At 50.1% G+C, this 14,693-nt stretch overlaps 1 protein-coding gene across 1 annotated transcript in view; it reads right to left on the bottom strand.

The window, feature by feature from the left end:
* The window catches only part of TTC7A (tetratricopeptide repeat domain 7A), a 130,888-nt gene that overhangs the window by 92,038 nt on the left and 24,157 nt on the right, over nt 1-14,693 (bottom strand). Inside the window, exon 3 of the mRNA XM_059943405.1 lies at nt 11,002-11,170. Within this exon, the coding sequence (XP_059799388.1) occupies nt 11,002-11,170 (169 nt within the window). The remainder of the gene's footprint in view (nt 1-11,001; nt 11,171-14,693) is intronic.

A 14,693-nucleotide genomic window follows, 5' to 3' on the forward strand; every position in this document is an offset into this window, starting at 1 on the left:
TCTTTGCACCCAGCGAGAGCAAGGCCTGGTGCTTAGTGAGTGGATGGACACACAGGGGAACACACACATTCACTCATGCCGAGTGTAGAGGCCGGTGGGGTTTCTCCCTCTCCATCTAAAGAACGGTTCTTGCGGAATTCATAAACAAACCGTGGCATATTTATACAATGGAATACTACTCAGAAATAAAGAAAAGGACACACTCTTGATACATACAACACGGGTGAATCTCTCAGAACTTATATTGTGCAGAAGAAGTTAGATATCAAAAAGTACAGGCCATATGATTTCCGTTATATGACATTCAAAACAAGGGCAAAATTATAACCTATATTAACAGAAACCAACCAGTCATTGCCTGGGGTGGGTTTGGGGAGGGGATCAGTTGGCAAAGGACCTGAGGGCATTTTCTGGGGTGATGGAAATGTTCTTTGTCTTTATTGCGGTGTTGGTTACACGGGTATCTATACTTGATAAACTCATCAAATTACACACTTAAGATCTATGTACTGTGTAAAAATATATCTAAAAATAATAAATATATTCCTTTTTGAAAGGAAGCAATTATGATTCCAGAGAACTAATGAAGATCAAAGTAAAGGGGCTCCAGTCACTGAGGTAGTGGTCTGTGAAAAAACTTCTAACATACAGCGGACCAAAAAGCTTCCTGGAGCCGGCGACGGCTCTTCCTAGTGAGGGTCACGGTCCAGTCACCCAGCTCTGCCCATAGAAAGAGGCTTCTCTGTCCGCCTGCCAATGCAGGGGACACGGGTTCAAGCCCTGGTCCGGGAAGATCCCACATGCCGTGGAGCAACTAGGCCCGTGCGCCACAACTACTGAGCCTGTGCTCTAGAGTCCATGAGCCACAACTACTGAAGCCCACATGCCACAACTACTGAAGCCTGTGCGCCTAGAGCCTGTGCTCTGCAACAAGAGAAGCCACTGCAATGAGAAGCCCGTGCACCACAACGAAGAGTAGCAGCCAAAAATAAATAAATTTATAAAAAAAAAAAAAAGAGGCTTCTTCGCCTTATATTTGCTCTTTGAGTCATATGACGAGCCATTTTCCTGTCACAAACATCTGATGGGAAACCTACCGGGGATTCCAACCCTCGGGTTCCTTCATCTTCTGCCCTGTGTGTTTCTGCACAAGTGGCCAGACCACAACACTAGGTCCAAGATGGAGACGGGCTGCTTCTGAGCCCGCCCCCAAAGGATCCCAGTGGATCCCAGCCCTGTTGAGCGGGCAGGAAGCCAGAGGCTGCCAGGAAGCACGGGCACTGCCTCCTGATTCCCACTGGCAGCGGGGCCTTTATGTGAAAACACCCAGTCCTGCGAGCCAGGGGAGGTCCCCTTTCAAGAGGAGCGCTTGCTTTTTCATTGACTTTGAACTTCCGGTTTGGAGGCAAACTGACCCTGGCACAGCTCAACACCCAGGCTGGTCCGGGCCTCATCGGTCTCAGTGACTCATCACATCCCAAACAGCAGCCCTTCCAAGAAGCCCCGCCCTTGGAGCCCTGGGCCCTGGATGCGGAGATGGAGAGCACAATGCCTTCCCTGTAATGGAACTTTCCAGATGGGTGGACCCCCTCCCTCCTGCCTACCCAGCTGGTCCAAAAGCACAGGGCAACCGAGAGGCGTAGGCCCTGTGGGGGTGGAGGATGTGGGGGAGGAAGAAATGCAAGTCATTGCTTCAGCCTTCAGGGAGGAAGCCTCAAGGCCAGGTTGGGAAGAACCCTTATAAATCACACTCAAAAGTGGGCAACTGTGGGAATATAGAATGGTACAGCTGCTGTGGAAAACAGTCTGGCCATTCCTCAGAAGATTAAAAACAGAATTACCATATGATCCAACAACTCTACTTCTGGGTATATATGCAAAAGAATTGAAAAGAGGGTCTAGAAGAGATATCTGTACTACACCCATGATCATAGCAGCATTATTCACAGCAGCAAAAAGGTAGAAGCAACCCAAGTGTCCATTGATGGATGAATAGATAAAGAAAATGTAGGATAGGACTTCCCTCGTGGCACGGTGGTTAAGAATCCACCTGCCAATGCAAGGGACATGGGTTCAATTCCCTGGTCTGGGAAGATCCCACATGCTGCGGAGCAACTAAGCCTGTGCACCACAACTACTGAGCCTGCACTCTAGAGCCCGCGAGCTGCAACTACTGAGCCCACATGCCTAGAGCCTGTGCTCCACAACAAGAGAAGCCACCACAATGAGAAGCCTGCTCACCACAACGAAGAGTAGCCCCAGCTCGCCGCAACTAGAGAAAGCCCGCGCGCAGCAACGAAGACCCAATGCAACCAAAAAAAAAAAAGAAGAAACCATTATTTAAAAAAAAAAATTGTAGTATATACACACAATGGAATATTATTCAGCCTTAAAAAAGAAGGAAATCCTGCCATATGCAACAACATGGATGAACCTTAAGGACATTATGCTAAGTGAAATAAACCAGTCACAAAAGACAAAGTCTGTATGATTCCACTTCTGTGAGGTACCTAGAGTAGTCAAACTCATAGAGACAGAAAATAGAATGGTGACTGCCAGGGGCTGGGGGAGGAGAATGGAAAACTGTTTACTGGGTGCAGAGTTTCAATTTTGCAAGATAAAGTGTTCTGGAGATTGGTTGCACAACAACATGAATGTACTTAACACTACTGAACTGTACACTTAAAAATTTTTAGGATAATAACTTTTGTTATGTGTATTTCACTGCAGCTAAAAAAATTCTTAATGGTTAAGATGTTAAATTTTATGTTACATTTTACCAATTGAAAAAAAAAAAGCAGACAATTTGACTCCTTGTATCAAAGTTTCTGAAAAGTGTACACATTTCAATCCAGTAACTCTACTTCTAGAAATTTATCCTTAAAAAAATAATGTACGCAAAAAATGCAAAATTTGAGCTTCAAGGATATCCAGTGCAGTATTGTTTATAATGGCAAAAAAAAAAAAAAAAAAAAAATGAGATTTAACCTACAGGTTCAATAACAGGAGACAAGTTTGCTAAACTACAATAGATTCTTACAATGAAATGCTATAAAGCTACTTTATGTAGTGATGTAGATGTATACTAGAAACTATTTCATAAAATATTAACTTTATTAACTTTAAAAAAAAAGTTAAAATTTAACTTTAAAATATTAACTTTAAAACCAACCATTCTCTCCTCGGGCCCTGATCTACACTTACTAACTTTAAAAAACAAGCGTATAAAATATATGAAAATATATTCATATAAGTATGAACTTATTTTCATTTAAAACATAAAAACTTATAGGAAAAAAGACTGGAAGGATATACCTAAAAATGTTTAGAGAGATCTTAGTCTCAGTTTCCCCAAAGACAAAATAAGATCACTAACAATGCCCACCTCATAGGGTAGGTGTGAAAATTAAATTAGATGGATCTTCTGAAGAACAGAAAGTACGCTCTCAGAAAACGTTTCAAGTGATGCTCAAAATGACCTCTTATGTAGGGGTTTAGCCTTTCCCTAGAATGACAAACGAGAAATCTAATTCAGGGAGAAGATATTCCTTCCAACACCCCTCAGCTCAAAGTGCCAACTAGATCCAGGTCTTCTGGCTTCAACACCGTCCGTTCTCTCGGCCCAGACTCCATGCGTCTTTCCTTACCCTCGGTAACCCACCAGGGGTTCCCACATCTCAGGCTTCTGGCCAGCGCACGGGGGCCTGCCTTTCACATGTGTATCCAATGGCTGAATTATAGCTGTCTAACCTGGCAGGGATGGGCCCTAGTGTCGGTGCTGGTTTCTCAAATACACCCCTCAAAACCCTGTCCATACTCCACACCTCCACCGACTACTCTCTGGGGTGATCTTCGACGATGGAGGAAAGGCCTGCCAGGAGAAGATGCAGGGAAAGCACTCCAACTCCCCATGGTCTCCCTCCATGAGTCCACTTACCCTCCTGCCCTGTTTCGTATCTCGCAGCCCAGGCAGAACCTCAATGAAGGCTTGGTAAGCACACAATTAACACACCCAGCCTCCTTCCAAGACACCCTCATCTGCTCATTCCTCTCCATCCGGAGGCCAGCCTCTCACTCCGTGGACCACAGTCTGGGGCCAGGGCAGCAGCACCAAAAGTGCTGACCTGCTTCCCCACAAGGCAGACGGCCCACGCCCCTTTGAGAAGGAAGCCAAAATAAACAGTTAATTCCTGCCATACCAGGACTTAAAAAAAAACCCAAACCAATATCCCACCATGTCCTGCCCTAGGAGCAGCCCGGTGTTCTTTTAGTTTTGAAAGTTTTACTAAAGCCATAAAATCCCAGGTGAGAGCAGAGGAGCTGGGGGTTTCAGAGGCTGAAAGAACAGAAAAAAAGAAAAAAAAAAAATCTTGAGGGGTGAGGAGAAGAGAATTTGCAGATCATAATTCTCACAGCTGCCTAATGTTTTTTACATTTTTACTTTTCACAGAACCTTCACAATTTAGCATCTCACTGCCGTATTTTGGGTGAACCGGGGGTATTTTCCTTCATAGCTAGGCAGGTCTTCTATCGGTCAGCCAGCAGGCAAGCCTGCCCAGAGTGGCCTCGCTGGTGCTGGGCTGTGAACAAGGGGCAAAGGGGTTTGCTAGGCTGAAACACAGGGCAGCGCTGGTTTTCAAGGGGCCCACAGACACAACAAGCCCCAAATTAGGCAGCAACGACTAGGTCTTTAGGGCTCAGGGCAGGACTCATGGCTGGAGAAATGGGGGGGTCATTCTCCACATCATCACCACATTGAGCGAGCGCCAGAGAAAGGGAAGCAACACAGGCCGGAGGAGAGAAAGAAGCCGTTTGCCACAGAACGGCCCTCTGAGAGGTGAACAATGACACGGGCGCTTTTGGGGGCTGAACTGGGTGAGGCTTGACATGTTGAAAGAACAGTCCCTGAAGCATCCTGCACATCCATCATAGCTGGGGCTACCCCTTAGGACTCAAACCAACAGAAAAGAGGACAGTTTGTCACCTGGATCTACAACGGCTTTGCCTAGTCTAGGGCCCAGAGCGCTCCGCTCCAGATGGACCCAGACAGCGTGTTGACCAACAGGTGAGCTGACTTTACGGGAAACAGGCTGGGCCACACTTCATGGTATGGCTACCTAAGGCCAAAGTTCTGGAACACCAGCAAAAGGGGGACCCTGAGCCTTCCTGCTGGGCTCTCAATGCCCCCTCATTTCCCAGTCCTCCCATGCACAACCTCTCTTAGCTCCAAAAAGGTATGACAACACCCCACTCCAAACAAGCCACCTCCATTTCCCAGGGGCCTCTCTCTGGATTTTTCCTTTACCTGGAAGGCACCTCTTCCACTCATCTGCAGCTGATTCCTCCTAAGGTTCAGCCTCACCTCCCAGCTCACATGGGAAGGCCCCACAGCTAGCTGGGTCTCACTCACTTCCCTCTCTGGAACAGAGTGTGTCAGTCAAACAAGTACTCCCTGGGCATTAGGGACGAGCCCCAAAGCCAGAATCAGAGAGAGCCAAGTTCAAATCCTCACCTGGTCACTACTGGTGTAACCCGAGCAGAGTCAATTCTGCCTGAGCTCTGGGGTTCTGCCCTCCATACCTTTCACCTACTTTGGTAACAGCACCCTGATTTTCCTTTGAGGAACCATTCTTCCAACTCAGTCCACAAGATTTAAGTGGGGAAATCCCACTACGGGCACCAAACCAGCCACCTAAATGCTGGTCACTGAAATTGGTTCCAGGGTGGGCATGAGACCAAACCAGGTCAATGAGAACCTTCCCCAAGGCATTCTCTCCTCCTGAGGTTGTGAGTTTAGGCTGCAGGACCACGTAAACCTGGAGCTGTTGAGAAGGACCACAACACGTGGAGTCCCTGGATCCAGCTATGTTTGATGCTATCTGCCCCCAACGACCTACTAGTTACATAGGCCCATACATCTTCAGTCCCTCCCCCTTTTGGTTGTTGCTTTTCCAGCTAGTTGGGGTTGCGTTTTTGTCATTACAACCGTAGGTCTGATTATACAGAAACCAATCCCTAGAAGCATGATGTCAGAGGAACAATTCCTGAAGTGCAGGACTGGCTGAGCTGAGGTCAGGTATGGGAGTGAGGATTTTGCCATTTCTCAGCTAAGAAACTGGAATTCCAGATACAAGGCGGCAGCAATGCCAGTTGAAATGCAGCCTATTTTGTCTTGAGGCGAGACCTTGGGCCATGAAGGCTGGAGCTTTAGGATATCTGGTAGAACATTTCAGGGTAATTAGCCTGTGTTGGGGCCCACAGTAAGGCCTACAGAAAGGGGCAAGCTGCACTCCCGGCAGCCGTTCGGAATGACACAGCTTTGCAAACAGGCCCTTTTTGCCTGTGGACAAAAACAGAGACGGCTGAGAATCAAATCAGACAATCGGAGTTGGGAGTTCTCTGCTCCTGCTGAAGGTAGTGCTGGAAGGGGCAGGAAAACCGGACCCCATCGGGAGCTAAGGCTGCGGCCTGGGAAAGGCCTGATTCCTCCAGGACCCCCCAAAGAACCCTGCTGTGGGTCTAACCTTGCTAGAGTCCCCCATGTCCCCAAGGCCCACTTAGGGCCCCCTCTGGGCTACCCTCAGGGGCAGAATGACAGTGCCCAAAGGCATCATCCATCCTGGCCAGCCCCCAGGCTCTGCAGTAAGTGCCCGGAACCTACCTCTCCTTTCTCAGGGCTCCTGGACGTCCCATACCCTCCTCTGTCTGTGCGAATGCATCTTGGAGGTAACCCCTCTGGAGGGGTCCTCTGTCATAGGCAGGACTCAGGCTTGGGAGACAACCACTGGCCACCAGACCAAGCTCTGCTATTCACAGGCTGCACGATCGTGGGCAAGTCTCAGTTTCCCCATCTATACAGTGGGCATATAACAACTCCCTCCCATTCTACAGAGATCAACTGAAAGTTAACCCACCAGCCAACAAATATCAATATTTATTAAACAAGAGTTCCAGGGCAGTGTTTCTCAAGCTGTAAGGTGCATACACGTCACCTGGGAATGCTGTTAAAATGTAAATTCTGATTCAATACATCTGGTGAGGGGCCTGAGAGTCTACATTTCTAGACTCCTGGGTGGTGCACATGTGATAATCCTGCACCCTTACCATGTCCCCGCCCCCGACAATCATACGCTCAGGTTCCAGAGGGGAAGGGTCCACGCCTCAAGTTTCTGGGTATACCATCGAAGTCAGGTATACCAGAGGAGCTTGGAACACTGGGGGAGGAGGGACCAAATGGGGGATTGTGCTAGGCAGGGGAAGGGCCCTCAGCCCTGCCAGGGCCGGCAGGTGACTTGGGAGCAGCTGGCCACAGGGCAGGCCAGACCCATTAACCTGGCAGCCAGGAGGGGCTAGAAGCAGGACCTGCGGAGAGGGAGTTCTTCCTCCAAAGCCAGAGGCCCCAACAGGGCCCAGCCCACCTCCCGGGGGCCAACATGAGGCCCTAAAATCCAGGCCTCCGCTCCTGGCAGGACCAGGTCAGTCTGAGCCCAGCTGTGATGTTGGGGGACAGTTCGCTCAGACAGGGAAGTGAAGCTATTTTATTTTTCTATCTTAGTGAAAAATCTGTGGTGTTCATATTGTTTCTAAACAAACTTGACAAGGACAATAACCTTTTTCCCCTTGGAGACGTTGGAGGGTCACATATCACCCACCTCCCACCAAGCAATATATACATATGTGCACATCATGTTTCTGCACTTCAAGCAAGAGAAACCCACGACTGCTTCAACTGCCCCCTTCTCTCAAGCTCCTGGGACAGTGTCTGAAGCCTTCCCCGGGAATCAGAAAGCATCTTCTGGTCTAATCCATGTCCCCCCGACTTCAGAGCAAGGCCACGTCCTTGTGAGTGACCCGCCAGAGGACATCCTGCCAAGTGTCTCTGCTCTGAAGGGGAAAGCAGGTGCACTGAGTATGTCTTTTGTGGGTGAAGAGACCCAGAGCCTGCTCTTGAGACCCCCATACACACACCCCCACTGAGCCTCCAGGCCTGCCTGCTCAGGCCCCTCCCACCATGACACACTGCCCCGCCCTCCTCCCGCCAACCAGGTGTGCCTGAGAGCTCAACTCCCTGCCCCACTGGAAGGTACCAAGTGGAACCATGGAGCAGAATACAATGCAAGATGATAAATGAGCTGAGATGTAATGGCCTAGCCAGGCCGAGTGCTGGGGAGAGGGCATATCAGGCTCCCGCAGGAGGCCGCCTGGCATCTGACAGAGCCTGAAAAGAGGCAGCCTGGTGGCAGGGCATTCTGGTTCACACACAAACTAACTGACACTTCACTTTCACCAGCCTCAGTTTTCTCATCTGTAACCTGAGAATTGACCTAGATAATTTCTATGTTTCCTTTCAGTCTAGAATTCTGAGCAGCACCATCAAGGGGTGTTTACAAGCTCTGGCTGCCTGGGTTCAAATCCTGGCTCTGCCAATTCCAGTGAAATCCACAAGAGTCCCTTCACCTCTCTACTCGTAACTCCTGGGCTATAACATGGGAATGAAGAGAACATCTACTCAGGGAGGGGGGGTTACTGTGTGGATTGAATGAGGGCATACCTGGCATGGAATGTTTAATAAATATATATTATTATTCTGTGAACTCTGTGGCATGCTGCTGCCACCATTCTTCTTATGGCCTGAATGTCTGTGTCCCCTCAAATTCATATGTTGTAGCTTTAACCCGAAATGTGATGGTATTTGGAGGTGGTGCCTTTGGAAGGTAATTAGGGTTAGATGAGGTCATGAGGGTGGGGACTTCATGATGGGATTAGTGGCTTTATAAGAAGGCAAAGAGAGAAGGATCTCTCCATGAGCACCCATGGAGGAAAGGTCACGTGAGGACATAGCAAGAAGGCGGCCATCTGCAACCCAAGGAGAGAGCCCTCACCAGACACCAACACTGCTGGTACATGGATCTTGGATTTCCCAGCCTCTAGAACTGTGAGAAATAAATTCCTATTGTTTAAGCCACCCAGTCTATGATATTTTGTTATGGCAACCTAGCAGACTAAGACAAGCCCCATGCTCATAAATGAAGTCAGGACCAATGACCAGCCATCCCCATCCCCTACTCTCTGCATTGGGAGCCGCACCAGGTACCGCCAAACCCAGGAAAATCAACACCATGCACACCCTGGAGGCCACGTGCACAGTCTCCAGCACACACAGGGTCAGATGAACCTCAGCATGCTGAGCAGCAGGGCGCAGGCATTGCGACAGGACAGGGAGGACGGGCAGAGAGGAGGCAAGCAAGTGGGAAGCCTAGCGCAGTCAGTGGGGGGCAGGGAAGCAGCCCACGCCAGGGACACCCAGCTCCTTACCTCCCCTGCAGCACCTGTGACCACCGGGCCTGTGTTCCCCCAAGAAGCTGGAGGCGTGCTGGAAAGAGTAGAGAGCAGGAGACAGGAAGCAGTAGGTACCGAGCCAGGTCTACAGGAAAAAGTGCCGGAAAGGAGCCCTAAGAAAGGGTGTTAGGTTCAGGAGTCCATGGCATAAGTGGTTTCCAAGAGGCCAGAAAGACCCAAATGCCAAATGAAGATCACCCCCAAGACCAGCCTGTACCGGGGGCACAGAGCAGGGTATGACAGAGCAAAGGGAGAAGACCCCACACACTGGACTGTCCCAGATGGGCACCTGCCTCCCACAGGCTGGCACCAGGTCTGTTTGGGGGAAGATCTCAGCAGATTTCCTGGGATTGTGTGAACAGTCTCTCAATGGGGAAAGGGACCCAGGGACCCACAGGTGGACAAACAGCTCTCAAGAAGCCCCATCGGCCATGGTTAAAGGAGGCTGTGCCCTGCACAGATGTCATAGTCAATCTCCCAGGACCCAAAGGACACAGAGGCGTGGGAGTGGGGACTCATAGTCCAAGGCCAATGTCAGAGAGTGGAGGTTCCAATCCTGGATCCACCATAAATCTCTGGGTAACTCCAGGTAAGGTACATCCCCTCTCTGGGCCTCAGTTTCCCTGTATATAAGATGGGAGAATGTCCCCATCTATAAGAGAAGAAGGTGACAAATACTTTACCAATACCAGACACCAAATCCCCACAGGGTCACATGTGTTTCTAGACTTTTCTCTGGGGGTTGGTTTGTGCTGGAATAAAGAGATGATCAAACATCCAAGATTCCTGGCAACAGTGTGGACAGAGGGGCTCCTGGGACCTCACTGCCACCAAGAGCCACCACTCAGGCTCTGTGATCCCAGGATTCAAGGACCCAGGGAAGAAGGAGCCTGAAGCACAAAGTCTGGGGGAGGGCTTTTACTGCCATGTAACACCTTCAGGGTCAGTTCAAGGGCACTCTTTCCCCAGGTGGGCATCCACAGCGCCCATGATGAACTTCCTACATCACTGACCCTGTGTGCCTGGCTCCCCACCACAGCATCACTCGCCCTGGGGACTGGCTCTGACCTGCCCATCACAGGATCCCAGCATTGCCTCCCTGGGCCGCTCCCTGCAGGTGCCCAGCAAATACCTGAGGAGAGCCAGGCTGCTCTGTGCCATCGAGCACCTGATCTGTAGCCAACGCCAGTCACTAGTGCCACTCTAACGACGGGTGGCACGCTTTTAAAGCCCTTCTCACCCTGGTTACACAACTGATTCCTCTTGTTCATGGTAACCCTGTGAGGGCAGGTATTACGACCCTGTCTTTCAGGTAAATCCACTGAGGCCAAGAAAGGTGAAGAGCTATATGCCCAAGGGCACACAGTCAGGTGACTATCTGTCGACAGAGCCAGGGCAGGAACCTGAGTCTTCCGACCTGACATCCGGCCCGGCGCCTGCCGTCAGCCGGCATGTGCTGATGTGGCTGGTTACCCTGGCATCCACCTGGCTGGTCAGTGCCTGGGCACTCCCGGGGATGAAGTGTCTTAAACGCTGCCCTGCAGGCCCACCCTCAACACAGCACTGCTGCCCTGCAGCTGCCACCCGCTCCCGGCACACGGGGGCCAGAGTGTAACGAGCTGCGCACAATGCTGGGGAGACCCGGCCGGTGCTCACACCTACCTTTGATGACAAAGGCCTCCGCCAGCAGCCGCATCTGATACAGGGGCTTATTCTCCATGGACATGTCATCAATCCCGGCCCGCGCGTACATGCTGATGGCATCTCGGTACGAGCCCTCCACGTAATGCAGCTTGCCCAGGATCAGCATGGCCTCACACATGTACTGTGGCTGAAAGGCCAAGGACCACGTCAGCAGGGTCCTGCCCCAGAGACCCCGGCCCCACCCCCACCGGGGACCTGAGAATGAACGCTCTCCTCACCGAGCCATGAGGGTTTGCCTACGATCCTGCTCAGAACTCCCCTCCTCTTCCAGGAAGCGTTCCCGACCCTCAAACACATGTGGGTAGCTCCCCTCTCTGCACACCTGCAGTCCGTGGCCTATGCTGTGGCTCTTAGTGACATTCTTATACGAGTCCCTAATTGTTTCATGTGCGTGTACCTTATGCCCCCAACTAGACTGCGGGCAGCTTGCAGACTGGCCCTGACTCCTCTCTCCTGAAGCTCCCAGAAGCTTCGGCCCAAGGCTGGCACTCAGTTCAGGCACTTGTTCTTAACACAAGTGGGCAGTCAGGGGCCCAGCCAAGTTTTGCGGGGCCTAAAGCTTATATAACTGGGGGGCTCCTCTATATATGCATATATGTACAAATATATAACTAGGTAAAAGGCCTTGGAAAGAGTCCTGCAGGTGAGGCAGCTGAAGCCCACACTCAAAGCAGCAGAACCCCTGCGGGGAGACGGCCACAGCAGCAGCGTGGACAGAAGACAGGGGGAGAGTGAAGGCCCATGAGGCCACTGCCCTCATCTTATCAGAATCAAGTGCCTGCATTCAAACCGGTTTTCTTTCCCCTACTTGATCAAGTGCTGCTTACGCCCAAATCTCCACCCCATACAAGGACTCTTAGGGCCTCCCTCAGAGCCCAAGGACATGTGGTCAGCCCTGCCTGAGAGTCCTGGCCCTGGACACGGGCCCAGAGCTCCCACCTTCTGAGGCCACTCCACCTCCATGTCTGTGCTCAGACGACCCACCACCCTCTTGGCCAGGCTCTGGGCACCACCCCTGCCACACAGCATCAATTCTGTCCACGGAGCTCCCAGGAGGTGCAGTGCTGGTCAGCACCCCGGCCTCTGTCACCAACAGGAAGGTGTTGCCCCTGATTCCCTGCAGGGAGAGCAGAGTCTGGGGAACCTGTGACCCCAGGGGAGGCGTCCACCACTCCTCGTCATCTACTGCCCTCTCAGAAGCCAACGAAGAGAAATGGAACACGGCAAAGCCAAATTCTCCTTCCTCACTGGTCTTCGGTTTTTGGAAATACACGTTCTTCCTTTGCTCACACAAGCCTCCATCTAGAACAGTCTTCCCTTCCCCTCGGTCTATCCAGATCCTCCTCCATCCTTCGAAGCCTTGCACAGGCCCACCTCCTCCTAGAAGCCTCCCTGACTACCAGAGAGCTCCCTTCTGCTGACCTCCTACAACGTCTCTACCAAGTGGACCCACTGGGCCCCTGCATGCCTGACCTGTTGACTAGTGATTAACTCTCAAAGACTGAATTTTTCAAGGGGATTTGCTAGTCTCCCCAAATAGGTTGCCTACACCCTGGGCCAGGGCCACAGATCACACACCCCCAGAGGCATGTGGCCCACAGTCCCTCAAGCTGAGCAACAGCTCTGCCATCCCTGCTCCCCTGGTCTCAAGCCACAGGCACATTTCCTCTCTGCTCTGGCCTGGTTTTCCCCATTGCTGAGGGTGAGAAAATAACAGCCACCCCTCAACTCCCAGCACAGCAATGCCAAGAGCATTAATAGGGCAAAGTCCAGAAAACAGCTTTGAACTTTTCTTTAGAAAGGAGCTAGATAAACACAGGCCATGAGTAATTATTATTATTATCCTGTCCTACTATAAAGGGGGAAAAGGGCAGCTAAGCTCAGGACACGTTTCAGGGCAAGATGACAGGGTGTAGCTCAGAGTGGTTCCTGGTGGATCAAAGACAGTTGACAACAGAGCTTCCACCAAGCTGGCAGAAAATTAAGGACAATGTGGTGAATGTTTCTAAAGCTAAAGTTATACTATTTAAAACGTTACCCTTAATTCTTAAGCACATCTGTCTTGTGTTTCAGTGTTGTTTTTTCTTTTATGGAGTGATGGTTATAGAAGATGGTATGGTTTTGTTGTTGTGTTTTGGGGCTTTTTTAATGTCCTTACTTGGCACAATGAAAAGTTGGCTACACTCAGCAGGACCCATGCCTCTGAATTTGAACCTGGCCTGTCAATCCAACAGTCAGGGAACCACAGAGCCCGGGCCCCGTGGAAGGATGCTATGCAGGAAGTCACTGGGTCTGGGGAATAGTCCCTCTGCTGGGTGGGTCAGGCGTGTCATCTAGTCTTTTTGTGCCTCATTGTCTCTGTCAATAAATAGGGAAGAATGACCTCATGTGGATACCCAGGTAAGAGGAAGAAGAGATGAGGAAATACTTCACAGATGCAAAATGAAACCTGCAAAAGCAGGAGTGGCAACATCACCACCACGGTTAGCTCAGGTTTCTCAGTCATTATTTCATTTCTACTCCAGCACTACGGAGACAGCACCAGGAAATGGCAAACAGCATGAGAACTTGGGAGCAGAGGCAAATAGGCCTGCGTTCAAGACCTGCACTGTGGTCCTTGGCTAAGTGACTAACCTCTCTTGGTCTCAGTTTCTTCATCTGGAAAATGGGGATAATAGTAAATACCATTGCAGAAGGTTACAGAGAGGCACCAGTGAGAGGGTGCAAAGCCTGGCACTCACTGGATAACAGAAGTTAGGACAAACGGCTCATTTTCACCAGCCTCCAAAGCACTGAGCTGTATAGGATCTCAGAGGTGACTAAGAGTAGAAAGTTCCAAACTACCCTGAGGAGGCGCCCCAGGACCCACGTCTCCTCCTCATCCCATCAGAGCTACTCGGGATGCAGGGGAATCCACCTGAGATTTCATCTGCTGCCAGGAAAGAGAATCCCCCCAGCCTGGCCTTTGGGGTAAGATAGAGAATCCCACAAACTATTTTTAATATTTTATTTTGCCTGATCAACAGCAAGTTTTTGGCCTTGGCTCGGAAAACAGTGAATTTCTCGATTTCATTGGTGCCTATATATGTCTTTGATAAATAAAGCATGGTAAGTTTTTTTTAATTAACTGCTAGCCATTTTTAAATTTTTAATTTAATTTTTTTGGTCACACCGTGCAGCTTGCGGGATCGCAGTTCCCTGACCAGGGACTGAACCCGGGCCACAGCAGTGAAAGCCCAGAATCCTAACTGCTAGGCCACCAGGAAACTCCCAAGCATGGTAAAATTTGTACTTAATAAATGTGATATGGTAGACAAAATAGTTTTCACAATAATACACGTGGAAACCATTCAGCCAATACAAAGAATGAGGTACTGGCATGCAGAAGGCTTCAAGTGAAAGTTTTCAGTGCAAAAGAGCAACTTGACAAATATGAATCCTATGACTAATAAGAAAAGAAAGCTCCACGCATGTGTATGTGTGTTTGTTAATGCACAAAGAAAGCATATGGGATTCACACCAAATGGTGACCAGCGCTCAACTCTGGGGACGGAAGTGGGCATGGGGGTAGGGGTGGAAACAAGGATGTATTTATTATTCAAACACTTTATTTATTTAGCGAATTTTTTTTACAATAAGCCCGAGTCATT

Source organism: Balaenoptera ricei, chromosome 13 (assembly GCF_028023285.1).
Source record: "Balaenoptera ricei isolate mBalRic1 chromosome 13, mBalRic1.hap2, whole genome shotgun sequence".
Lineage (NCBI taxonomy): Eukaryota > Metazoa > Chordata > Mammalia > Artiodactyla > Balaenopteridae > Balaenoptera > Balaenoptera ricei.